The sequence below is a fragment of the Emys orbicularis genome, chromosome 2, assembly GCF_028017835.1.
Source record: "Emys orbicularis isolate rEmyOrb1 chromosome 2, rEmyOrb1.hap1, whole genome shotgun sequence".
Taxonomy (NCBI): Eukaryota; Metazoa; Chordata; order Testudines; family Emydidae; genus Emys; species Emys orbicularis.
In genome coordinates this window covers 125,891,436-125,919,344 of record NC_088684.1, presented here as the reverse complement: position 1 = coordinate 125,919,344, position 27,909 = coordinate 125,891,436, and the positions used below count along the sequence as shown (strand labels likewise).

Sequence of the window (27,909 nt, the reverse complement as noted above, 5' to 3'; positions counted from 1 at the left end):
AAAATAATTGAAACTGGTGTGATTGTATTGTGTTATTTTGACAAATAAAATATGCAGAATTTCGCAGAATTTTAAAATATTGTGCACAGAGTTTTTAATTTTTTTGGCACAGAAGTCCCTGAGGAGTAAATAACGAATATTCCTGTGGTAAAGTTGCTATAGATTTACTGTACTTAAGATGGACCAAAAACTTATTAAGGTACCAATTCAGCAAATCACTGAAACACGAGCTTCACTGTATGTACACACTTAAAGTTAAGCACCAGTTTAAGTCTTCTGCTGAACCAGGGCCACAACTACTTCTTTTTCCTCTTCAGCATTGAGTCAGTGTGACAGTGTTTGCAGGTCTCTGGAACAGAAACATTCAAACACAGGAGACGCTAATTAAACAATTCTTTTTCTCTTGGTGAGATTCTGAAATTAGCACTTTATTGTTTCATACAAGACAAAATTAAAAACAAACAAAACAAAAAAACACCTCCACAACTTTTCATAAAAGCTAAAAGGACTTTTTGTAAAAAAAATCTTAGGAAAAGTCCCCAAGACTTTGCAGCTAAAACAGAATAAAAGAAACTATTTTTTTTTAAGAAAGAGCATTATTTTGTATTTGCTGTCAGCAGGCATGCTTCATTCATCACCTGCATGAAACTAGGTTACGTCTCCATAGGCCATCGAGTTATTAAGTAAGTAAATATGGCACTGTTTCCGTGCCCTCCTTTTATTTCCGTACTTCTTCGGTCTCCTCTGGCTCTCTCTCTTGATGCTCTCTTTCCCACCTCATTTCTTTCAACTCTTGTCTGTATTTCCGTTCAATGAACCGTTTCTGATGGGCCATCTGGGGAAAGTTATCTGACACAAGGAGAAATATTTTATATTAATAAAGGGCAGCTGGTAGCACAGAGAATGCTTCAATTTTTATTTATTTATTTTTCTTTTATAAGATGGAGGAGAAAAAGTCACGCCGTTATCATTTTGCCTCATTCATTCGTAACACTCAGTACAAATCTGGAGGTCCAGCATGATCAGACCACCTTAGTTTCAAAGATAATTTCAACATTTGTTTCTCTTGCTACGGAGCCCGGCCGATTCTCAGACATAGAGATTATAAAATGCTGACATAGTAACATGTCCAAGTAATACTTGGGTTTTACATTTTATTCCCCTGGCAACAGGTAGTTAATACTGAAAAAGTGAAGTGAGAATACAATCAACACTCGGTGGAATGAGAGCAACTAAAATATCTGACAAAGTAAGAGCAACTGGTACTGAGTGTTGTACAGATGTTCACATTATTACTGTTTTTATTTTAGATAATGCAAAAGCATGCTTGATAGCCAGCATAATGGCAGTGTTCTGAGTAGGAAAATGATAGCTGAGTTCTAAGATAAACATAGAATCATAGGACTGGAAGGGACCTCAAGAGGTCTTCTAGTCCAGTCCCCTGTACTCAAGGCAGGACTAAGTATTATCTAGACCATCCCTTACAGATATTTGTCTAACCTGCTCTTAAAATATCTCCAATGATGGAGTTTCTACAATCTCCCGAGGCAATTTATTCCAGTGTTTAACCACCCTGACAGTTAGGAAATTTTTCCTAATGTCCAATTTAACCCGCACTTGCTGCAATTTAAGCCCATTGGTTCTTGTCCTATCCTCAGAGGTTAAGGAGAAATACTTTTCTCCCTCCTTCTTGTAACAACCTTTTATGTACTTGAAAACTGCTATTATGTCCCCCCTCAGTCTTCTCTTCTCCAGATTAAACAAACCCAGTTTCATCAATCTTCCCTCAGAGATCATGTTTTCTAGACCTTTAATCATTTTTGTTGCTCTTCTCTGGACTTTCTCCAATTTGTCCACATCTTTCCTGAAATATGCACTCATTACTCCCATTGAGGCCTTATCAGCGCAGAGTGCAGCAGAAGAATTACTTCTCGTGTCTTGCTTACAACCCTCCTGCTAATACATCTCAGAATGATGTTTGCTTTTTTGCAACAGTGTTACACTGTTGACTCATATTTAGCTTGTGATCCACTATGATCTCCAGATCTCTTTCCACAGTACAGAAGCTCCCCGACTTATGCAAGAGTTCCGTTCCTGAATGCTTTGCGTAAGTCGAATTTTGCTTAAGTCGGGAACGCATCTCCGTCAATTATGAGGGGAAAAAAAAGCTTACAGAACTTTTTCCGTAAGTCCGGATTTCCGTAAGTCGGGTTTGCGTAACCCGGGGAGCGTCTTTACTCCTTCCTAGGTAGTCATTTCCTATTTTGTATGTGTTTGCATTTGTCCTTAACTGAATTTCATCCTATTTACTTCAGACTATTTCTCCATTTCTAACCATTTCTAACTGCATTAAAAGACATTCTCAAAAAGCAACAATTTAGCTATCCCCAATTCTACAAATATAAATAGCAGAATTCAGTGTTCATTTTCTTATAATATCAATGGATAATATCGATGTTATGTTCAAACATTTTTAAATTTTTTTGAAAATTTAAATTTTCACATTTGCGGGAAATTATGAGAGGGTGAGACAATTAGTTAATGACAGCAGATGCTGAGATTTAAAACATTAAAGCAAAATCATTAAAATGCAAATTGTCAACATCACAGCAAAATATACAAATCAGACCCGTTTTTCCTATTCATTTGCTAGTCCATTTGTGACAAGCCTAATTCAAGTCGAAATCACTGGATTTTGACTATAATAAATTCTCAAGCACCATTTTTCTTACTTTTGCCTATCTATAAATATTGATTATCATTGATGAAAATATTTTTGCATTGGTTAGTGTGTGTATGGTGAAATCAACATTTACCGACTTTTATTGATTAAAAATGTAATCCTTCCAGATTAAATATAAATATTTATTTAGAAATATATCAGTGCACGTATGAGTGGTATCTGGTTTAAGCTCAATCTAGACTAGTTTGAGGTGATGATGGTGGGTCGGGGGCAACACCTGGAGGAGATGGCAGAATAAGAACATAAAAACATAATGGCCATACTAGATCAAACCAAAGATCTAGCCCAGTAACCTGTTTTCCAACAGTGGCCAATGCCAGATGCTTCAGAGGGAACAAACAGAACAGAGCAATTATCGAGTGATTCATCCCACCTCATCCAGTGCCAGCTTCTGGCAGACAGACCATGGGGCTGCATCCCTGACCATCTTGGCGAATAGCCAAGACCTATCCTCAATTAACTTATCTAATTCTTTTTTCAACCCACTTATACTTTTGGCCTTCACACCATCCACTGACAAAGAGTTCCACAGGTTGACTGTGCATTGTGTGAAGAAGTACTTTCTTATGTTTGTTTTAAACCTGGTGCCTATTAATTTCATTGGGTGACCCCTGGTTCAAGACCACAGGGGAAGATCCTTAGTTGCTGTACATTGTTTTAGCTCCACTGACTTCAGTGGAACTGCAATAACTTTCACTACAGCTGAGGATCTAGGCTTTTGACACTGAATTGACCGATCCTGTCCACATGATCAGAAAACATTCTAGAAGATGGATGCCCCTAACCACAGTAGACAACCTTACTAGCAAATGGTTGTAAAATGTGTAAGGTGGAGTCACCCTGTACCACAGAGAAAGCTTACCCCATTCTGTTCCACGTTAAAGCAGGGGAACCTTGGAGTGATTAAGGAACTAAGTCCAATAAGGGACAACTGCTGCATCTGTGATTTACTGAAAACTTCCCTTTGAAAATGCCTGTGTGTGTCATATGTACTACTTGACTTTTGACAAAGTTTTATGGAAACTATTAATAAGCAAACCTAAAGTTCAGAAGCTGATAGCATTTTGTGTACATTCTCTGGCCCATTTTTCTCCCCCATAAAACATCCACCTTGCCCTCCATGAAAACCCAGCTGAGTAAATTACAATAGTTTTCCCATTTCCCAAGAAAACCTCTTACATTTTTCAAGCGCATCCATAGCAGCTCCCATCTCTGCTTGTTGAATACTGTCAAAACCAAACAAAAATATGGTAAGTTTATGCTTTACTGGGTAAACTACAAGTTTCCCAGAATCTGGGGTTCATATTACTCTGTTGTGATCAACTCTTCAAATAATCATTGGTCAGTCAGTCCCGTAACATAATGGATAAATCCAGTTTTCCGCAAATATACACATAATAGTGCCATAATTCCTATGGCATATTTCAAAAAAAATTAGATCAATAAGGTTGTTTTGTAATTCATTAGTGAAGCAGTTGTTTTAATTAAGAGAAAGAAAAAATGAATACAGATAGAAGAGTGAGCAGCAAAAATCGAATGACATTTCGACTCTGTACTACAAAGTGAAAATTATGTACTGATGGTTCTGTTCTAATAATCTTAGAGGTTTAAGACCATTACAAAAATGTGTAACTTTTTTTTTCTATGCCGAAAAAATAATGAGGGCTGGATTGCTGGCAGTGATCAGTAAAAGGTGGAGAAAGACTCTCTGACCCTAAATTGCCAGTTTAAATTTGTCCATGGTCAGCAGTGACCAAAAGTCACTGTCATCTGGAAGCTATTTAGTGGTTTCAGTGTATAAATGTCACTAAACACACCTGCTTCTTTGGCGCCTCAGCAGAGAGGCTAAGGACCAAATGGACATGGAGACTGAACTACCTCCAGCCACTAGGATATGGTCCCATTAAAGTAAGGTTGAGGCACAGAGGCAGAGTAGTGTGGGGAAGGCTGCACAGCTGTTGCTCATGTTGCTTTACCTTTTCTGAGGCTAATCAGCAAATATTAGTCTCCTGTGCTGTCATTTCAGAGGCTTTCACAATCAAATTCGCTTTTTAAAACCATTTCATACATTTCCACTGTACCTTGGGCCTTTACCACATCCTATTCTTTCCCCTTTGAAATAAACAGCGACTGTATATGTCCTGGCATGAGAAGGTCCCACTGTCTGCAGGGTCCTGAGATAAGAAAGACATAATTTGTTCAAGCAGAAAGTATGAAACAATAATCTATCAATGGCATATATCTCACCAAACTTTCAGTCCATTTAGGAAGATTAGCACAAGGCACAATGTCAGAGGGTAGACTGCTGGCTGTATATGTTACTTCAACCAAAAGATGTCAAAACTGTGTTTATTAAAGCGAAGTATGTACATAAAATTTGTCTTGGTCTAAAACTAGCTTTATTTAACACTCCTGGGCTTACACATAGGCCCAATTAAAAATGTAAATGTATGACCTGTAGTCAAAAATGCTTACATGCTCATCCAATTGCTGCAACTCTGTGGATCCATTTTTAATTGCATGAACAGATGTAGTTATACAACTGGACACACACTTTTAATCAGACATGTCAGCCCATGTGCATTGAAATTTTGGCCCATAAACTGGGCCAAGGTTTAAAGGAGTGTTGATATTTGATATGCTGCTCCTCTACATGACAAATTCACAGAATAAATACATTGTTCCACCAGAAAAGTTATCGTTTCTGTCACTTATCAGACCACCTTTCCATTTGAGTGAGAATCTAGGCTATGCATTAGCAACCGTCTCAAGGAGAAAGACATAATTCCCTAGACACACAATGAATTTGCTTTTCCTTTTATCTCTTCCCTCTGCCCCAACTCGCCCCACTGCCAAGATGAGTTCTGTCCACTACCTTATTTCTCAACAGAAGGAGCAGCAAAAGTTCATATCAATTTTTGAAATATCTAACCAAACTACTCTGCATCTAATGAACCGTGTAACACCGAACATACATACAAACAAAATACACCCTAGATTTTAAAAGCAAAACTACTGGCTGCAAATGCAGTGAAACAAATAACTCCATGGGAAGAAAATTAAACAAGATAATAGGAAGATAACAGCAAATGTAGACTGACACTGAGCTGTACTATCAAAATCAATTTATCATAAAAAAACCAGCACAAACATACTGTACTTATACTCAGTGGGTTTGACAAGAAACAGAAATTCATTTCTTTTGTATCTATCTCCCTCAAGATAAGGGAGTAAGCTCGCAGATAAAGACCTGGGAAATCAGATCTGCAAAGTATCATTTTGCAATCATATTTCTGAAGTACACCAATTTTCACTGTAACCCACTGCACTGCATATGAAACTTTACTTCAGTAAACGTGAGAAATATGGGTTTTAATTCTATACACATTCTGGATATAATAAATACTGATAATAAAGGCCTGGCACTTTGATAGCATTTTCTTTTCTCCTTTTTTCAGCTACTTACACACCCATCAGTGTAGTACTTGTGTGGATGTGAAAGTGCTTTACAAAATACAACATTTGATATCTCTATGAGGTAGGCATAATCCTATTTTACAGCTGGGGAAACTGAGACAGAAAGGTCACACAAAGTTCATGGTACTGCTGGGAACAAAGCTCAGGTTCTTGACTCACAGTCAATGGCTACATCTAAATGACAATCTTCCTCAGCGCACTCATTATACTTGAGCATTCTGAATATTTATTTTGTTTTTAACAATTTCATCTTTTAAGGAATAACTCATTTAAAAACTCCCTGTAAGCCCTGAAAAAAATATTCACTGGGGCTTTATGTAATGAAAAGGCAGAGTTCTTAATAATTTAACTCTGCAGTGATTAAAACATACAGATCTCAAAATGTTGGCTCAACAATTTCTACTCCCAAACAAAACCAGACTGTTTTTAATATCTTTGGTTTGGAAGCAGACTGAATTATTTCTTTAAACAACAGACAGAACAATTTTAAACCTAGTCATGATCAAATGGAGTCTTAAAATAAAGACAAGATAGAAGAAAGATGTTCAGAGTCTGATCACATTTTGTATTGGGTAAAACAAAGACTGATAATTAGTTTGTATAAGTGATACAGGGGTCCTTACTTGTATAGAGGAATATCTGGCTCTTTTCCTTCCGTCCTGAGAGTCAGGCAGCATTGCTGAAGCTGGGATTTAGGGTCATTCCAATCCTGATTTAAAATGAATTCCTATAATAAATCCACAAAGATGGTTTGAGAGTTTGCAGTAACTGCTCAAATCGCAATGATATATGAAAATATGAAGCAAACTGACCTTACCTTTAATCGCGGAAAAAAGCACACGTTCATGAAAGTGTGAACATACTCCAAATCCTTATCAATGTAAAGCGCAGCAATAAAAGCTGAGAAACAAAATATTTAGGTATTACCACCCACGCAAGAGGAGTGTAGTGCTTTGCACTCTTATAGCACTATTAGAGTAATTTAGAGCACTTTAAAATCATCAACGAACTAAGCTTCACAACACTGCCATGATGTGGGTATTATTGTCATCACTGCTTTACAGGGGAGGAAACTGAGTCAGCAAGAGGTTAAGCAACTTGCCCACGTTCACACACAGTCATTTATAGAGCCAGGAACAGAATCTGGCTCCTAATCCTGTGATTTAACCAGCAGACCAGGACTTAGAAATAAATCACTATTGGGTACACTATAAATGCTTAGGTATAAATCACTGTTGTTTATGAATAGTTTCCATTTACTAAAAGGATTTGGCAAGAGACAACAGATCTAAACTTCTCACACAACGTATTAAAATGCACTGGATACAGATTAACTTTCTTGGCACAATATTTATTACCATTTCACCTGCCTTGGAAGGAGAACCGCAAACACTTTCATAAATGGATTGAGGGGCTTGCTCTGTGTGTCTCTGTACTCTTTGTGGAAATGCTATTTTGAAACCTCCTATTGAAATTCAGTGAAGCACGGAGTACCCCTACATTCTGGATCACTTTTTCCTCTCTTTCTCTAATAATGAGAGCATGTCAGAGTCACCACCTCTGATTTGTCAGAACTCCTGTCCTCCTGACTCAAATGCCAATAAATCTTTACTCTTAGGGACAAATTTTTGATGTCACCTAAACTAACCCTCCATTTCTGAGCCTACAATTTTGCACCTGCAGTTCTTTGGGGGATACAACTCAGGTCATGTAAACAAATAAGTACTTGATTGTACCTGCAAATTGGATACTTAGGCATCTAAATCACCTTCTTTGTGTCTGCTTGTAGGGGATGCAAAAAGGGAGGCTAGTATTTGAATATCTGGCCCTTGAAAGTGGAAATTACTTTCTGTAGCTGGAGGTTCTTCAAGATGCGTGGTCCCTATCTGTAATCCACATGTGGTATGCATACATGCCATACGCCTGAGTCTGGAAATTCTTCAAAGCAGTGCACCCTAGCAAGGGTATAATAGGTAGTGTGGGTCAACACCTCTCCAATTCCTCTTCTTACCACAAATCCAACAGGATCCTAAGCAGAGGGGATAGAGGGTGAGAGTAGAATACAGATAGGGACCACACATCTCAAAGAATGTCTAGTTACAGTAAGTAACTTCCACTGCTTCTTTGAGTGATGGTCCCTATGTGTATTCCACACATGGATGACTGGCTAGCAGCGTTTAGACTGGAGATGGGTGTGAGGAGGCTGGTAGCAAAGATGCTTGCAATCCCGCCAATCCCACCACTGCATCTGCAGCCAAGGCATGGACTAGATCATAATGTGTCTCAAACGTGTGGATCGAAATCCAGGTGACTGTTCTGCAGATGTCCTGCAGCAGAATGTCTGATAGGGATACCATGGAGGTATCCTGTGCTCCCCCCTCCAGGGGGAGGAATATTTACTATCTTGTAGCACTCTAAGATGCATCCCGAGACCCACTTAGAAATCCTCTGGGAGGAAACTGGCTTGCCCATGGGACTTCTGTGCTATGGTGATAAAAGAGTCTAGGTGATTTCCTAGTAGGTTTGGTTCTTTGCAGGCAGAACACCAGGGCACGTTGGACATTGAGAGAGTGAAGTCTCCTGTCTTCAGAGGAAGCATGGGGTTTGGGGAAAAATACAGGTAAGTATTATTTGATTGATGTGGAACTCAAAAACAATCTTGGGGTGAAACTTTGGGTGCAGTCGAAGAGAAACCTTTTCTTTGTGAAACACAGTATAAGGAGATTCCACCATGAAGGGTCCAAGCTCGCCAATCCACCTAGCTGACATGATAGCTACTAAGAATGCCACTTTCATGGGCAGGTGGGCCATGGTACAAGTCACCTTAGGTCTAAGGACTGATGGGAAGGTCCTGATCAGGCCTTTCATGACTCATACTGTAGCTGGGTTAATAAAGAGAGATCGTCCTTCCACTGGAGGGAGGAAGGGACCAATATCGCTGCTAGGTGTACTTGTAAGAAACTAACAGAGAGACCTGAAGTCTTCAGGGATAGGAGATAGTCTAGAACAACTGAAATGGTTAAAATATCTGGAGAATGTGAGTGCAGTTGTGCGCAGGCTGAAAGGATCACCTGAATGGGAGCTGAACATGAGCATTCTATTTTCGACGCCCATCCAAAAACAAGGCAATGAGATGCAGCGTGCCTGGATTGGGATCCTTGGTCTTCCACCTGCCGTGGGTTAGGAGATCTGAGAATAGGCGAATTCTGATTGGTGGGCAGGCAGATTGTTAGAACTTCCATGAATCAGAACTGTCTGGGCCAATGAGGTGCTAGGAGAATGATGTTGGCGCCATCGAGACTTATCTTCCCTACGACCTGTGGAAGCAGGGAACTGGGAGGAAAGGCATATCAGAGGCCATTTCTCCAAGACATCAGCAGAGTATTGCTTTGGGAATCGCAACCCATGGCTCCCCTGGAGCAATATAGGGGGAGCTTTCTGTTTGTTTGGGATGCGAAGAAGTTGCATAGCAGAGTTACCCACTGTGTAAATATCTCGCTCAGAACTGTGTCGTGAATCTCCCACTCATGGTCTATCAAGAAGCTCCTGTGTAATCTGTCTGCCAGGGAGTTGTGAATTCCAGGAAGGCACGAGGCCTGTTTTGTGATGCAGTTCCTGATACACCGGTTCCAAAGTCTGATGGCTTCCTGGCCGAGTGGATGAGATCTTGCTCCTCCTTGTTTGTTTATATAGTGGTGATATTGTCCAACATTATCTGAATATGGAGTGAGTGCATATGCAGAAGAAAGGCCTTGCACGCCCTCAGTTTCAGTATGTAGTCTGGCCTCTTGTACCCCACACCCTGAGCAGTGTGGTTCTCCAGATGAGCAGCCCACCCGAAAAGGGAGGCAACCATCACAGTGGTGGCCCTGGGAGTGGGAGGGCTGAAGGGAACTTCCACCATGACTTTTTCCGGGTTCAACCACCAAGTCAGATGACAACTCTGGTAAGAACGACCAGGAGCTGATGTGGTCCTTGCTTGGCTGACAAATTGAGTGGAGCCGAGCCGGCAGGCACTGTAAGTGGAGTCTGGTGAAAGGAGTCATGTAGGTGCATGCAGCCATGTGGCCCAATGGTGAGAGGCACTTGTGCACTGTGATTCATGGATTGTAGGTTATGTGAAATCAGGGTGCTCAGTGCATGAAACCTTTTTGAGGGGAGAAACAATCTTGCGAAATCCAAGTCCAGCTTTGCCCCTATAAAGTTTATTGACCTTGTGGGTAACAGAACAGACTTTTCTTCATTTATGCACATACTTCATTTATGCACATACTTGTTCAGAGTTGTATGAAACACTGTGATGATGACTCGATGTTCTGACAAGATCAGACCAGGAGCCAATCGTCCAGGGATGGAAATACTATATATTCTTGGCATCTCATCTGTGCTACCACCACAAGGAAAACCTTTGTAAATACTCTGGGTGCCATAGTCAGCCCAAAGGGGAGGACTCAAAAATGGAAGTGCTCCTGGCCTACCATAAAATGCAGGAACTTCCTGTGTGATGGGTGAATGTCCACATGGAAACACGCATCCTTCATGTCGAGAGCCACGAAACATATCCCTTCCTAAAGGGAGGGGATTATAGATGCCAGCCTAATTGTCTGGAACTTCCGCTTTCAAATAAAGATGTTGAGTTGCTGAAGGTCCAGGATGGGTCTCCACCCTCTGTGTTTTTTGGGAATTAAGAAATATGGGGAATAAAGCTTTCTCCCATGGTAATGAGGTGGAACACGATCTATTGCCCTTCAGTGAGGGAAGCTGCTTCTCACTGAAGAATCACCTTGTGAGAATGATCCCTGTAGGGGGACCAGGAAGGGGATGTGTGAGGTAGGAAGGAAAGAAACTCTATGGCATTTCTCCAGACTCTATGGATAATCTCCAGAACACAACTGTCCACAGTGATCTTGTTCCAGTTGTGGGCAAAGTGTGAGACGACTCCCAAAGATGATGGGGACATGGTGATTGGCATCAGTGGTGATACGTGGGTCTTGACCAATATGTCAAAAGTGGCTCCTGGCTGGTGACAGAGTGATTAGAGGCTGTGGCAGTAGAAGGGGCTGAGAAGCAAGGTCTCTGAATCTTCTGGTGTTGGCATGGTGGTTCAGCTGTGCGCTGGTAATAATGTGCATGAGAAGGGGGTGGCCTAATTCTATAGGGCTGCCTCTGATGTTTCCTTCTGGAGGTCAGGGTATAAATCACCAGGGAATGCAGAGTTGATCTCAAATCTTTTAGTGAGTTCAGGGACTCATCCATTTTCTCACTGTAGAGATTCGATTTGTCATAAGGGAGGTCCTAGACCTCTCTAGGAAACCCTCATGATTGTAGCCAGGAATCCCTTCTTATAACTAGACCAGTGGCCAAACTTCTGGAAGCTGTGTCAGCCACATCCACTGCAGACTGGAGGGCTACCTTTGCTACCCCTTATTGAATAGAGACTGAAATTGGACCCTATCTTCTGTGGGACCCTTGTCTGGATGCCTGGAATAGGTATTAAAATAGTATTTTGTAACAACGCTTGGTAGTTAGCAGGAACAAAATACCATCTCTTGGCCCTTTTCAGTGTAAAAGGCATAGGATGCTGGCATGTTCCATACCACCCTAGCTGGTTCTAGTATGATGGGTATGGCCACCTTACTCAGTCCTTAAGACTGTATGATGTCCAGGAGCCAGTGTTGAAGGTTCTGGGTCTCCTTCAATAGGATCTGTAGATCACTGGACGTTTTTTGTAACAGCTCCTGCTACTGGCAAGGGTCATTCGGCAGAGAAGGTGAGGAAGGAGCAACCACTTCATCTGGAGTTGATGAAGAGGCAACCAACGGAATGTTGGTACCTGCCGCTCTGGTTCCACCTCTTCCTCCTCGTACACGAACAAACCAGCTGGCAAGAGAGAGAGGAGCGACATTACTCTTGAGAGGGGCTCGGAAACCTGCCATATATATCCCACGAACAACAATAAGGCCAGAAAGAGGGGTCAATAGGTTGTGGGGGACCCTAAGGAAATCAGTAACAGCGGTCCCAGGGCGGGGGAGGTTGTACCGAGTGGAATGGTGGGTGTAACCTCTTGACTGCCTATTGGGTTCAACTGTCTCTAAGGAGATACCAATGGGGCCATCTTCTCTGATTTCTCTGAATCGGACAACTGCTCAATAGGTAGTGGCAGTGCCATTGGTACCAGGGTAGTCCTGCCAGATGGTTGGATGTGAAATGATTCCCGGGACACTGATGTAGACTCCTCCCCCAAAGTAAGGACATATTTCCTCTGGTGTTATACAAGTCTCTGTACGCCCTGGTGTCCGAGGAGTTCCCATAGATCCAGTGCATCTGCAGCAGCTGTATGGTCTTTAGACGGAAGAAGCATTACCAACAACGGGGCCGGACCAGCACTCATAGATGGAATCGGTCAATGTCTATCTTTGCACATTGGTACTGAAATGACCCACGGAACTGGCGGATCTTTCTTTTTATGCATCTTGCCCTCTGATCTGGGGCTCTTCATGAAGCCAGTTCATTAGGTTTCATTTGTGATGTCTCACCTGACCTGGACTGGTTTGGGGAGGAAGCTCATTTCTTATGGATATGTTTTTGCATCAATGATAGTGCCCTTTACTCTCATGGGGAACCCTGGAAGAAGAATCCTTGGGCTTACATGTTGAAGACTACACACTAAGGCACGTGCTTGGACAGGTGCTGCTAGGCAGTTAATGCCAATGTCTGGGGGGTCTCCCTGGCCCAGATTGGAAAGGTGCCTCATAGTCTTCTCTATCAGCTGCTTCTGCAGGTGAAGCTCCCGGGCTTCTTGAGTTCTGGTTGGGAAGGAGCAACATATACTGCACTTTGCAGAGATATGCGCCTCACCCAGACAGTACAAGAAGTGTTGATAATCTTCACTGATGGAGATGGATCAAGGGCAGGAGACACAATTCTTGAATTCTGGGACTCTGGGCATAGTTCTGGAGCCAGGGAGGAACCTGGCTCCAGAACCAGGGAGAAATACACTATACTATAAAATTCTTAACTACTAATCTAAAAATATAACTATTTACAAATGTTTTCTTGATAGGTAATGAAATGACATGAAGGAGGACACAATTCTGACTCAGGCCATGCAGCAGTAAGAAGCAACTGGAGATGCATCAACTTGCACTGCCTATTATACCCTCGGTCGGGAGCACAAGGAGAGCTACTGTGCATGTGCGGGCCAAGAGACACTGCTTTGAAGAATTTATAGAGTTGGGTGCATAGCATGCATGTGTACCCATGTGTGGGAATACACGTAATGACCATCACTTGAAGAAGTATCAACCTGAAAATAGCAACATCCAACCAAAAACCAGAGTTAAAACATATATTTTAAAATATTACTACTTTTTAAATGGAATTATTAAACAAGTCCTGGGGGAAAACGGGCTGTTTAAATACCTGGTAGAATGAGGGCCTTTATCTCCATACTGTCTCAATATACTTATTCAACGTACCGGTATTCACAAAGAAGCTTCCCCTATTTTTTCTACATGCTTTTAGTTTTTAAGTATTAAATATTTAATTAAGTAATTAAGTATTTAAGTATTCTGTTAACAGTCTGATTAAGATCCATATTGGCACTCACACTCCAAGAGATCAGCCAAAGTCTTAGTCCGAAGAGCCACGGGTCTCTTGGTCTTGTCGTTAGTGATGGCAAATTCCTGCATACCCAGCTCTTCTGCTACTTTGGCCTGTGTCCGGTTGTTCACCAATGAGCTTCGCAACAACTGAAACCACAAAGAGTCCCACCCAGTTTTAACATTAGGTAATGTTAAACTATAAGAGTAAAGCAGCTCGTTAGGTCCTTTTCCCCATGAATTTACTGCATTTCTCTTCTCAGCACATTCTGATTTCTGCTGGTGTTTTTACACCCAGCCTATCACTGGAGAATCTCCTTTTGTTTCTGATCCAACTTTTGTTTCATTGTCCCTTCTTTCTACTGTCTGTCTCTCTTGTTCCATTCCAGCTGACGGTAAGGAAGAGGATGACTTGGAAGCCGAGATATTACAGGGCTGGCTTCATGGGTGTTACCAGAAACAACTAAAAATAGGTACGTAGGGTGCTGGTAGGAGCAGCAGCATGAAACGGACTAGGACTGTGTGCATTAGTCAGTTTTATTGTGCTGCTGGTGCCCAGATGACAGAGCAGTGCAGGAAGAAGTGCACAGTCATGCTGATGGAGGATTTTAAGGGAGCCTCCTGCTTAGAAAGAAGGTGCAGTTCCCATAATCCTGCATTACATTAAAAAAAATTGGTGGTGTTCCTCTTTAAAAACAAATGCCTTCTCCCCATCACTCTATTTCTTGTATTGATTTTGCTGGAAGTATATATTCTAACAAAATCTAAACATGTTTTACCATAGGAAATATAGACAAAGAAGCACAATATCCTGAAATCCATACACACACAGTACATCCAAAGTGTAAGAATATTTGTACCCAGGATTAAAAACAAAGATGCTCTCTATGTTAAAGCAAGGAAGACTACTACTACACAACTAGCAAACCTGGTTCATAATTCCATTACATTGGGGGTGCGAGGGAAAGGAAGGATAAGAGATGGACATTCCTGGCCAGATATCCAGCTGGTATAAAGCATAGCTTTGAAGTCAGTGGAGCCAAGCTGATTTATGTCAGCTGAGGGATCTGGCTCTCTGGTTTGTACATGGCCACTGGTTTGTAACTAATTGAGGAGACAACTGTATTTTAACTGAGTCTCCTGGTTTGGTTATAGTGGTAATGTAGACATGGTAAGTATGGAGCTCTGCAGAAAACATGGTTACATAAAAGCTTTACAGACATCTTAAACGTGGTTTGGGGTTTTCATTCAGCTTGAGTATCTCCTGATTATTGAAGTTAAGGAGTTTCAAAATGGAAAAGTGTGATTAAAAAGAGCTTGAGCCTTTTTCTTGGAGGACTTCAGTAACTCAGCCAAAGGTTAGGGGTCTATTACAGGAGTGGGTGGGTGAGGTTCTGTGGCCTGCAATGTGCAGGAGGTCAGACTAGATGATCACAATGATCTCTTCTGACCTTAAAGTCTATGTGTAAAGAGAGTCATTTTCTTAAACAAAAAGAAAGAAACAAACAAACAATCCAAGCCACCCAGGGTGGAGAGATTGCATATGCACACATTGCTCCCTTTTGAGTTCCATGTCACATTTGCTCAGCTTAGTAGACAAAAGTTTTATGCTACCTGGGTCCAGTGTGTCAACTGAGCTTATGAAAATCAAGATTTATTCTCAGCACTTGATATTTCATCTCTGACAATAGATAAATAAAGAACAGTATGGTCATGATTTTTTTTGGCAATGATGTATGAAGCAGACACTCACAACTTGATCACAACTAGGCTGACTGCAAGATCAGCATATTACTCCCTCCCTTCCTAACTCTCCATGCCTTTCCACCTACTCATCCGCTTTCAACAGTCACCCAAGTGCCAAAACAAAACAAAATCTTACCTAACTACAACACAAAACCGATGAGACCAGAGTGCTGAGCAGCCATGACATGTAAATGGCTGCCTGCTATAATACTGTAAGCTTTTTAGGGCAGGGATCATCTTATTCTGTGTTTGTACAGTGCCTAGCACAATGGAGTCCTGGTCCATGAATGGGGAGCCTAGGAGCTATGGTAATGCAAATAATAAATACTAATAATATATACAATACATGTATCTTGAAGTTGAAAAGAACCAGTGGTCCATCTAGTCCACTTTTCCATACAAGGACCCACCTCCCATGTAGCCAGAATCTAATGAGGACCCTGATACACTTTAGTAATATGGGAACAACAGAGTCATTGCAACACCCCAAACCCCACCCATCGCGACTTCCAGGCTGAGAACCCAATCTACTCCATTATGGAAGGTGTCTCCTACACTTCAGCAACTACACTCAGCTGGAGTTAATTCCAAATATATAGCTAACTTTGTCTGACACTTCTGCATTCATCCAGCATATTACACACAGGTACTGGCAGGTAGAACTGCTGTGGACAAGAAACCTTTCCAAATTTCCAACTTAAACCATTCTTTCTGAAACTTCAGTTACACATTTATATCCTTGGTAGAACATACCTTGTCCCCATTAGCTATCTGGAAATTGTTCATAAAATTTCTTCTCTCAAGATATATATGACTAACTTCTTCATAAACAACCACTTCACACTGAGAATCAGTTTTGCTGCCCTCATCTGAACATTTACCATTACCTTGACTTCCGTCACCAATGCTGTGCACAAACTCCAGATATAGCAGTATGTTGATACACCATAATTACTTTAAATGGAAATGTGTTCCTAAATGAGGATAGACAGACAGACAGAGACAAATATAGATAGATAGCCCAATGTTCACTGGTTCTCTCCAAGTTACTCACCACCACTCCAACTACCTCTCAAATCTCATTCAAATTTAAATCGATGAAAAGACAAGTATCTCAATTATTCATGTCCTAGCTTTGTATCTTCATCTACAAACTTGGACAACATGTAACTAGTTCCACTTTCCAAGTCACTTATGACTAAATTAAACAACACTAAGCTATGCTGCTCATTGTCCTGATGATGTAAAGCCATTAATTATACAGTAACACTCCATACCAGCGGTTCTCAACCCGCAGCCTGCGGGCCGCTTGCGGCCCAATCTGCACACAGCTGCGGCCCGTGTGACAGCCTCAGGGCCATACAGGCAGTATGTATATTACATAAGAACATAAGAAAGGCCGTACCGGGTCAGACCAAAGGTCCATCTAGCCCAGTATCCTGTCTACCGACAGTGGCCAATGCCAGGTGCCCTAGAGGGAGTGAACCTAACAGGCAATGATCAAGTGATCTCTCTCCTGCCATCCATCTCCACCCTCTGACAGACAGAGGCTAGGGACACCATTCCTTACCCGTCCTGGCTAATAGCCATTAATGGACTTAACCACCATGAATTTATCCAGTTCTCTTTTAAACTCTGTTATAGTCCTAGCCTTCACAACCTCCTCAGGTAAGGAGTTCCACAAGTTGACTGTGCGCTGCGTGAAGAAAAACTTCCTTTTATTTGTTTTAAACCTGCTGCCTATTAATTTCATTTGATGACCCCTAGTTCTTGTATTATGGGAATAAGTAAATAACTTTTCCTTATCCACTTCCTCCACATCACTCACAATTTTATATACCTCTATCATATCCCCCCTTAGTCTCCTCTTTTCCAAGCTGAAGAGTCCTAGCCTCTTTAATCTCTCCTCATATGGGACCCGTTCCAAACCCTTAATCATTTTAGTTGCCCTTTTCTGAACCTTTTCTAGTGCCAGTATATCTTTTTTTAGATGAGGAGACCACATCTGTACGCAGTATTCGAGATGAGGGCGTACCATCGATTCATATAAGGGCAATAATATATTCTCAGTCTTATTCTCTATCCCCTTTTTAATGATTCCTAACATCCTGTTTGCTTTTTTGACCGCCTCTGCACACTGCGTGGACATTTTCAGAGAACTATCCACGATGACTCCAAGATCTTTTTCCTGACTTGTTGTAGCTAAATTAGCCCCCATCATATTGTATGTATAGTTGGGGTTATTTTTTCCAATGTGCATTACTTTACATTTATCCACATTAAATTTCATTTGCCATTTTGTTGCCCAATCACTTAGTTTTGTGAGATCTTTTTGAAGTTCTTCACAGTCTGCTTTGGACTTAACTATCTTTAGCAGTTTAGTATCATCTGCAAACTTTGCCACCTCACTGTTTACCCCTTTCTCCAGATCATTTATGAATAAGTTGAATAGGATCGGTCCGAGGACTGACCCTTGGGGAACACCACTAGTTACCCCTCTCCATTCTGAGAATTTACCATTAATTCCTACCCTTTGTTCCCTGTCTTTTAACCAGTTCTCAATCCATGAAAGGACCTTCCCTTTTATCCCATGGCAGCTTAATTTACATAAGAGCCTTTGGTGAGGGACCTTGTCAAAGGCTTTCTGGAAATCTAAGTACACTATGTCCACTGGATCCCCCTTGTCCACATGTTTGTTGACCCCTTCAAAGAATTCTAATAGATTAGTAAGACACGATTTCCCTTTACAGAAACCATGTTGACTATTGCTCAACAGTTTATGTTTTTTTATGTGTCGGACAATTTTATTCTTAACTATTGTTTCGACTAATTTGCCCGGTACAGACGTTAGACTTACCAGTCTGTAATTGCCAGGATCACCTCTAGAGCCCTTTTTAAATATTGGCGTTACATTAGCTAACTTCCAGTCATTGGGTACAGAAGCCGATTTAAAGGACAGGTTACAAACCTTAGTTAACAGTTCCGCAACTTCACATTTGAGTTCTTTCAGAACTCTTGGGTGAATGCCATCTGGTCCCGGTGACTTGTTAATGTTAAGTTTATCAATTAATTCCAAAACCTCCTCTCGTGACACTTCAATCCGTGACAGTTCCTCAGATTTGTCACCTACAAAAGCCAGCTCAGGTTTGGGAATCTCCCTAACATCCTCAGCCGTGAAGACTGAAGCAAAGAATCCATTTAGTTTCTCCGCAATGACTTTATCGTCTTTAAGCGCTCCTTTTGTATCTCGATCATCAAGGGGCCCCACTGGATGTTTAGCAGGCTTCCTGCTTCTGATGTACTTAAAAAACATTTTGTTATTACCTTTGGAGTTTTTGGCTAGCCGTTCTTCAAACTCCTCTTTGGCTTTTCTTATTACATTCTTGCACTTAATTTGGCAGCGTTTATGCTCCTTTCTATTTGCCTCACTAGGATTTGACTTCCACTTTTTAAAGGAAGTCTTTTTATCTCTCACTGCTTCTTTTACATGGTTGTTAAGCCACAGTGGCTCTTTTTTAGTTCTTTTACTGTGTTTCTTAATTTGGGGTATACATTGAAGTTGGGCCTCTATTATGGTGTCTTTAAAAAGCGCCCATGCAGCTTGCAGGGATTTCACTTTAGTCACTGTACCTTTTAACTTCTGTTTAACTAACTCCCTCATTTTTGCATAGTTCCCCCTTTTGAAATTAAATGCCACAGTGTTGGGCTGTTGAGATGTTCTTCCCACCACAGGGATGTTGAATGCTATTGTATTATGGTCACTATTTCCAAGCGGTCCTGCTATAGTTACCTCTTGGACCAGCTCCTGCGCTCCACTCAGGACTAAATCTAGAGTTGCCTCTCCCCTTGTGGGTTCCCGTACCAGCTGCTCCATGAAGCAGTCATTTAAAGTATCGAGAAATTTTATCTCTGCATTTCGTCCTGAAGTGAAATGTTCCCAGTCAATATGGGGATAATTGAAATCCCCCACTATTATTGAGTTCTTAATTTTGATAGCCTCTCTAATTTCCCTTAGCATTTATGGATGTGGATGTGGCCCACATAACACACAGAGAGCTGCATATGCAGCCCACAATGGTCAATAGGTTGAGAACCACTGCTCTATACCCTTCCTGCCAAACAGTTCTTGAGAGATTGATCATACTATATTTGCACCGGTGCCTACATTTTTAAAGGTGACCTGCAAAGGAAAAAAAATGGTGTTTGTGCCCTTCCCCACTCCTTTTTAAAAAATTCTTTTTGATGACTAAAACTGGCCTGAAAAGCAATTTTTTCTGTTTAATATTTTTTACATTAGAAACTCAGGCCTTATTAAATCTGAATTTCCTGGATGAATGTATGGATGACATATATTTTACATGAAACTTGATAAATTAATAAAAATGATTTTTATTTAGACTGTTTACTTTGGGGGGAGGGGTTATTTCTGTAAACATCTGTAACTCAAATGCCTAAGAAACATATAAAAAAAAATCTTTGTTAAAGATTCAGCATCTTCATCCCTTCCATTAAAGCCTAAGAAAACTCATCTTAACATCTCTGAAATCTCTAACCAATCCTCTAGCTAAACAGGAAATTTTAGACTTGACAGTCCCAATAATTTGCAGTGTTCTTTTTTTATTTTGTATTCCTATTAATGCTTGAGAGTCTGAGAAAATTCTGCAGTATAATTCTCTTCTCCACAAATAATCAGGCCATAAATAACCATCTACATTCAAGCAACAGAGGGTCCTGTGGCACCTTTAAGACTAACAGAAGTATTGGGAGCATAAGCTTCAGATGCAAGAAGTGAGGTTCTTACCCACGAAAGCTTATGCTCCCAATACTTCTGTTAGTCTTAAAGGTGCCACAGGACCCTCTGTTGCTTTTTACAGATTCAGACTAACACGGCTACCCCTCTGATACCATCTACATTCAAGTACTCTACCAATCTGCAAGGCTATCTACTGAAACACTGCCTACCAAAGTGCACTTAGAATGCTGTAAGATGCTCAAAGGCCCAAAACCTGGGTTTCTACGCAGGATATGCTGGTAAACTATGGGAATCAATAATAAATTGTTAGAACTAATGAGACTAATGGACTGACCAGGGTAAAATAAATTGTAATGTCTGGGAGGAAATCAACATCATCTCAAAGTGACAACCATAGAAAATGGAAAAAAAGTTGACTCAATAGTCTAGTAGACATGAATAAAAACTCATGTGAGATGTCTGTCTAACAAACACCCTTTCAAACACTTGTGTTAAACAAGCACTACCTGGATCTCAGGGGTCATCAGTGTGATAACAACCACTATTGATTCATTTTACAGAGGGAAGAAATATTATTGCACTGGCTTCATAAGTCGATTTCCTGTCCATTGCAGGATTCACATATTTGAATTAACAAAGCTTTATTCAGAACAGGGGGCCTGAAGTTTCTGTTATTAATCAAATACAGAATAAGTCACTAACTAGCTTCTCTTATAATTTTTGTTTCTGTCCCGCATTTGCTCTCTCGGACCGCATGACTGATGGCATTCTCACCGTTAAGTGCCCTTCGTGATGATCAGGGAAATGTATGAATAAGTACTCAGTGGCTACCAATTGCATTATGGAGTCACCCAGGAATTCCATCCTCTGATTGTGGCCTCTGAAAAATGAAAACATCAATGTGGCAAGATCAATAAGCAGTCCGGAGGAAAAAAACATGCAAATTAAAAACTATAGTAATTTAAAAGCAAGTGTAGTTCATTTTTAAACACATTTAACACAATTTTCTCGTGTTAACTAGATGTGATGAAAACAATTCTTTATTGCTGTACGTTGACTTCCTGGAGAAAGCAAATGAGGTAGTTACCATTAAACAAAATTACTAGACCACAGATGTGGGACTAACTGGTGGGGGTACAGGTTGGTGCTAAATTTATCAGGAATAAGGTCCCAATAATGCAATTTTTTGCATGCAAATAAACTGCTGTGCCTATTGATTTCAATGGATCAGTCTCCCCATACACGACCACTTAAAGGATCAGGGCCTAAATCTATTTTAGGTTCGGGATTGGGGTCACCAGGTATTACTCTATTATTTATATTGTGGATGCACCTAGGAACCTCAGACATGGACCATACCTCACTGTGCTAACGCCTGTACAAACCCAGAACAAAAAGACAGTCCTCGCTCCCAAAAGCATGGGTTTACTTTTCCCACATCAAGTCCATGTGAACATATTGCATTACTGCATCAGGGATAAAGAACTGATATAGCACTTTGAACAGTGACTTTCCTCTTGCCATTTATGAACCCCTCAAATGAACATATCTCTCACGAATGCTTCCTCTGGTAATCCAATCCATACTGTTACAAGGTGATGTTAAAATGGGGCAGCTAACATGCAGCAAAATGTCATGCTCTGTTGCAGCAATTCCAGGCTCTCTGATGACCTCAGGTTGCACTATTAGATCATGACTTTCATTAAACATACATAGTTGTTTCTTATTATAAATATGGACCATTAAGGAAATCAGCAATAAGATTAGCATAGTTAAGCATAGGATTCTGCTTTATACTCACAGAGTCAGGTGGTTAAATCCCACAGTTCTCAAAGTGAAGGCCCGTGCCAGAAGCCGAACATGAGTAAAAATGACTCCAATTGCTTCTTCAAACTCTGTAAGTTTCTGGAGGACTGGGGAAGTCTCGATAAGTTGCCGATCAGTGTTGGATTCTTGCAGCTGTAAATAACAAATGCAAATTAACGATAGAAGGCCACTATACATTTCAAAGAAAAAAGATCTGAGAATAGCAAATCTTTTGAAAACCATTGGCCGTTTGTGAGGGAAAACAGAAACGTGCACTGTGTACACACACAAACATCCACCTCACACTTGGACTGACACTTGGATAATCGAGAAGCAGACCAAAAAGCAAACAAAAACAAACAAACAAACCCTACTACTCCCTCCTTCCTTTCCTTAAAAACAAAAAGAAATGACAAAGCTTTAAAATACAAAATTTAAAAGGACAATGTTCAGGTAATTTCTAATAATATTTACAATGGTATTCTTCAGGCCGACTCTGCCCAAGAGCAGAGAGAATCAATGCCAAGTGGGGATGTAGGAGGTGTCTGGGCCAAAGAGGAAATGAAATCTTCAGCTCAAATGAGTGGGAGCAGAAAAGAGAAATAACTAGTGATAACCTGTGGTGAATAAATGGGTGGCACTAACTCCAATGCAAGTTGTACCCATGTAGAAGCACAGATCACTAGAGGCAGCGGCGGCTCCAGGCACCAGCGCTCCAAGCGCGTGCCTGGGGCAGCAAGCCGCGGGGGGCGCCCTGCCAGTCCCTGCGATGGCGGCAGTCAGGCAGCCTTCGGCGGCTTGCCTGCGGGAGGTCCGCCAGTCCCGCGGATTCGGCGGCAATTCGGCGGCGGGTACGCCGAATCCGCAGGACCGGCGGACCTCCCGTAGGCATGCTGCCAAAGACAGCCTGACTGCTGTGCTTGTGGCGGCAAAAAAGCTAGAGCCACCCCTGACTAGAGGGAGAGGTTAAAACAAACAAACAAACAAACCAACCCAAAACAAAAACACAGAAGGAGGAGAGCTTCTCTCTGGAGCTTGCACCGCCACCGTGGAAGGCTGGAACCATGGGGAAAACTCAGTTGTGGGAGTTGAAGGATTGACACCTACCAGAGACCAAGGTTGGAGCTGAAGTGATCTTTGGAAAGCTTTTTAACAAGTGGGTAGGTTCTTTTATTGTTTTTAATGTTTTCTCTGTAATCCTTTCATCTTAAGAATGAATATGCTTGCTTATGAAGAGTTGTGTGGTGACTTAGAACTGCAGACCATTATGCTGTTCATAGCCTCCGGCGAGAAAGCAAAGCGCTGTGTGACTTGTTGGGAATATCTACTGCAGGCAGGGAATTGTACAGCCTGGAAAAACCCTGGTCAGTAGGGAAAGAGACACAGGTCTCTACCAAGAGAGGTGATGGCTGAGGAGCCGGGAGCCTAGAGCGGATGCCCTTGGTGGACCACAGATACAGTTGCCCTGAACCACAACAATGTTTTCTATGGTACTTGTATGGCTCCCATCACCATAGTATCTGAGTACCTGACTATCTTTAATATATTTATCATCACCACACCTCTTTGAGATAGAACTGTTCTATTATTCCCATTTTACAGATGGAGAACTGAGGCACAGGGAGCTTAAGTGACTTGCCAACGGTACACAGGAAGTCTGTGGCAGACCATGGACTTGAACCTAAGGCTCCCACATTCTCGACTAGTATCTTAACCACTCATTGACTTTCTAAATAGATGAGAAAAGAGACTGATTAAATTTCAGACTTGCCAACACTTTAAGTGTCCATGTAATATTAAACTTACTGGAATCACTGTTAAAAAATAACCATGCTATATTAGAGAAAAAAAATTAGCAATATTTTTTAAGCAATTTGATTCAAACCCCTTGACCTCCCATGATTAAGTTAGGATCTAAATGCTGAGGTCAATAAAATATGCATAGACTGTTTTTGTACCTGGTTTCTAAGTACAATAGATAAACAGGAGGAAGACAAAGTTACTTCTCACTAGCTTTATCTTGCTAGTGTAACCCCTTGGGGTTTAGAGAGCATGGCCCCATTAAATCTTTTTCCTGAGGGGGAGCAGTGAGAGAAAGGAGGGAAACTCCAGGTGGGGCTCTGGAGCGGAAGAGAGAGAGAGAAGGGCTGCAGTAAGTAGGCCCTCCAAAAGTGAAGCAGCAGAGAACCTGCCTGAAGCCTGGGAAGGACAGGGCGGCCGATCGGGGACACCCCAGGACAGGAGCATTGTGCCAGGGAGGAATCGCCCAAGAAGGACAGGCCGGAGCTGGACCCAGTATCACTGCTGCCCCGAGCTGCATGGGGCTGTGAGTACCGGGGCTTGTGACTCTGCACTGGGAATAAGGAGGGAGGCTGCTAGCTAGTTAAGTGGGGAGGTGGTCGCTCTGTGTGGCTTTGCAGAGAGCGGCAGAAGAGGGCACCAGAGGGGTCTGTTGGGGAAAGTTCACTGCCGCCGAAGACTCACCACTAGACTGGAACTTTGCTCAGGCCTCCTGAACTCTGTGTGCAGACATGTTGCTCAGTGTCTGCCCTTCAGACTGTGCTACCACTGGGCCTGTGGGGCCTTGGTTTGAATGCAACCCTGTTTTACCGCTCCCGCTATATTTCCCCTTGTTGTTTTTCTCCTCTCATCCCTCCGTAAATTAATATTTCCCTTTCTTATATCCATTGTACTTTTCCGGTGTGTGTGTGTGTGTGTGTGTGTGTGTGTGTGTGTGTGTGTGTGTGTGTGTGTGTGTGTGTGTGTGTGTGTGTGTGTGTGTGTGTGTGTGTGTGTGTGTGTGTGTGTGTGTTCACTCTGGGGGTTTGGAACAGGTGTTCCTGGGGTGGAAGGAACTTTCCCTGCTGTGTTCCTGTGTGCGCCTTCTCTTGGCCAGAGCTGCCTGCAGAGCAGACTCCATCTTGGCCACGAGGGTGCTAAAGTTACACTACAAATCCACACATATATTAACCACAAGCCATGAGACAGGAAGCTTGTTATTTACAAAAATTCACAAAAGCAAATATGGCTACTATACTAATATTGATAGTAAATATTTCAAGATATCACCACAGCTGAATGCCACTGAAAAGCATCCTTAGAAATAAAAGAGCTATGAAATTTATGATAGACAAGGGCACACTTACTTGGAGTGGGTGTAGTGGGTAATTAAGCCATACTTCCTGAAGGTCCTGCAAACATTGAGAGATGCCTTTAGTGCTCAAGGGAGTCATTTAACAAATTCCACAGTACTAAATAAGATGGCATTACTTGAAATACTGAACTGTTTCAGATGCTGACACTGCTTATTGCAAATTCAATAGTGCCAGCAATCTCATTTTTAAAATAGGGTATTCACTACTCAAACTGTCGGTAGTTCTCCCAATGAGCTCGTGTTGCAGAGGCAGAAAATCCTTGAACCAAATAAAAACAGTTTAAAAAATGAAAGAAAAAAATATTTGTTAAAGCTAATGATTGAACTTTATTTCCCACCACCTGCTCCGCAGCAAGTTTAAAATTGACCAAAAGCCAAGACTAAAACTGTAGGTCATGTAGGCTTCATTCATTACAACACTCAGAAGCATATAAATACTGAGATACAATATGCCACAAAATACTTGTCTCATAAACATTATTTGTTGTTCCACAGACTCTGAGACTTTAAAGAAGAAAAATATCATTTAATTAATTCCCTGGCCATTGTGTTAGTGGTCTCTTCAGTAGTATAACTATAATTTATATGCACTAGCGCCCTAAATGCCCTGTCATCCAAATACTAAGTACTTTTTGAATGTGTAAGATGCCCAGTCCCTACTCCAAAAGGCTTACAAGCCAGTTGTACAAAAGGCACAAGTCTGTGCGCCAAACAATGAGCAGGAGGAAGAGGGTAGGGGGTAATGAGAATGTGTGGTAACATAGGCTAGTGATGTGCACACATCCATGGTGCTGAATAAAACATCTTAAAAACATATAAGTGGGGGAAAAAATCAGCAAATATCAATCCTCACTGGCCTTCTACATAGCCACTTTGGAACAGACTTTAACTGTGTAGTTGGACTGATGGTGATTGAAACACCTAGCTTTAACACTTGGAGGGCTACAAAAAATAGTCCCAATACATTTTAATGCCTCTAAAACAATGTTTGTGTTACATACATGGCATATACTGAATACATGATGGTACGATGTGGTTTAAAAGTTTTATCAGAATTCATTTCCTATGAGTTGCATGAGGTCTGCACCACTCATGGATAAAAAGACCACCTCGTACTTATGCTGTTAAAATCTTTATTTTACATAATCATATATTCCCTATTTTATTTACTCTTTACATAAAAACAAACAAACCCTAGATTAAAAGAATGTTAAAGTTGCAAGGTCAAGCACTCAAAAGTTAGGAAATGCCAGAATTATGGGCTCCCTCTGAATTTCAAACAATGTACTTTTAATATAGTTTTTAAAATGTAATTTCCTAATTAACCCCCCTCCCCCGAAATTCTATCATTTAGAACTATACTGACCCCCACAAAGATCAGCAGCTAAGTTGGAACCTTTAAATCCATAACACGGACTTCTACCATTTGTAATAACTGCTGAAATTGTGTTCTACAAGATTCATGCACTATTTGCTCTTCTTCATGTAAGCCAATGAGCAAACAGAATCAAATTAATGTTACTCTGTTTCCAACAGGACCAGTACAGCTCAGTATTATAAAATGCTGTTTTCATTACCTTTGAACTAAAAAAAACAGATGTAGTATATTCTACCCCAACCACCAAATATAAAAAAAATGGTGGTTTTAATTAAACTGACAAAATTAACATGTAAATGAATAAAACTTTTTTTTTTAAGTAACTCAGCCAACAGGAAAACAAATACCATGTCATTAAAGAGCAAACGTCCAAATAAGTGTTTGGCTTCCTCTAGGCTTCCCTCCAGGTAAACAGCTCCTATATGGAAGGAACAATATACAATAGGGTAAAAATGCACTAGTATTCAGAAAAGTACAAAATAGAGACTACAAATCCCCCCCTTCCTCCCTCCCTGCCCCCCTTCCCTCCCCCCCCCAAAAAAAAGGAAACAGCAATTTTGGTAACAGCTGTTGTGGAAACCACAAGTTTCTCTCTCTCTCCCCCTTTGTAATTAAAATGCAAAATGAATTTTTCTGCGAAATGTAAAGAGTATCAAATCAACAGTGTAAAACAAGGAGAAAAAAATTCTTAGAATCCTAACAAGTTACATCAATGATACAAAGTGATATGCCAGAACAATGAACTTTAATAGCATTAGGCTAGAAGTAATCCCGTTTTTATAGGTGTTTTCAAGTAACCAGCTACTTACAATTCTCTCATACGTTGATATGTGGACATTTATAACCAAGAAATAACTTACAGCAGCCAGGGAATTTATTTTGTCCCTTTGGCATTCCCATATCCTGCGTGAATCTTGACCAGAACTACTCTCAACATTCCAAACCGATCAATACCCCCCGCCCCCCTTAATATTTGTTTTCCCAAACTGGCATCAGTGTAGGGGTTGTTTTTTTATTTGGAGTTAGGTTTAAGAGTGTGTTGAATACTGCTGTTTTTTTAAATTGCTTATATTATAGTTCTGAACACTGGTATTGCTAGGACCTTCTAGCAATTTTATATAGGAATGAAGTTTAACTGGTATATTTTGGGTCCTTTAGTGGTTTTAGATGGAAACAAACCTTTTGATTTGGGAGCCTGGGGGAATCTTTCTTATACTGTATGGTGTAACAGGTGTACCGGTCTCTTCAAGG

General features: G+C 41.1%; 1 protein-coding gene across 1 annotated transcript in view; it reads right to left on the bottom strand.

Annotated features, from left to right (window-relative positions):
* Positions 1 to 416: 416 nt before the first annotated feature.
* The window catches only part of DROSHA (drosha ribonuclease III), a 114,305-nt gene continuing 86,812 nt past the window's right edge, over positions 417 to 27,909 (bottom strand). Inside the window, exons 23-32 of the mRNA XM_065397727.1 lie at positions 27,006 to 27,076; positions 25,273 to 25,317; positions 22,122 to 22,279; positions 21,095 to 21,200; positions 13,830 to 13,971; positions 7,038 to 7,120; positions 6,844 to 6,947; positions 4,825 to 4,917; positions 3,923 to 3,969; positions 417 to 849 (exon numbers count right to left, since the gene is read on the bottom strand). Of these exons, the coding sequence (XP_065253799.1) occupies positions 719 to 849; positions 3,923 to 3,969; positions 4,825 to 4,917; positions 6,844 to 6,947; positions 7,038 to 7,120; positions 13,830 to 13,971; positions 21,095 to 21,200; positions 22,122 to 22,279; positions 25,273 to 25,317; positions 27,006 to 27,076 (980 nt within the window). The 3' untranslated portion in view covers positions 417 to 718. The remainder of the gene's footprint in view (positions 850 to 3,922; positions 3,970 to 4,824; positions 4,918 to 6,843; positions 6,948 to 7,037; positions 7,121 to 13,829; positions 13,972 to 21,094; positions 21,201 to 22,121; positions 22,280 to 25,272; positions 25,318 to 27,005; positions 27,077 to 27,909) is intronic.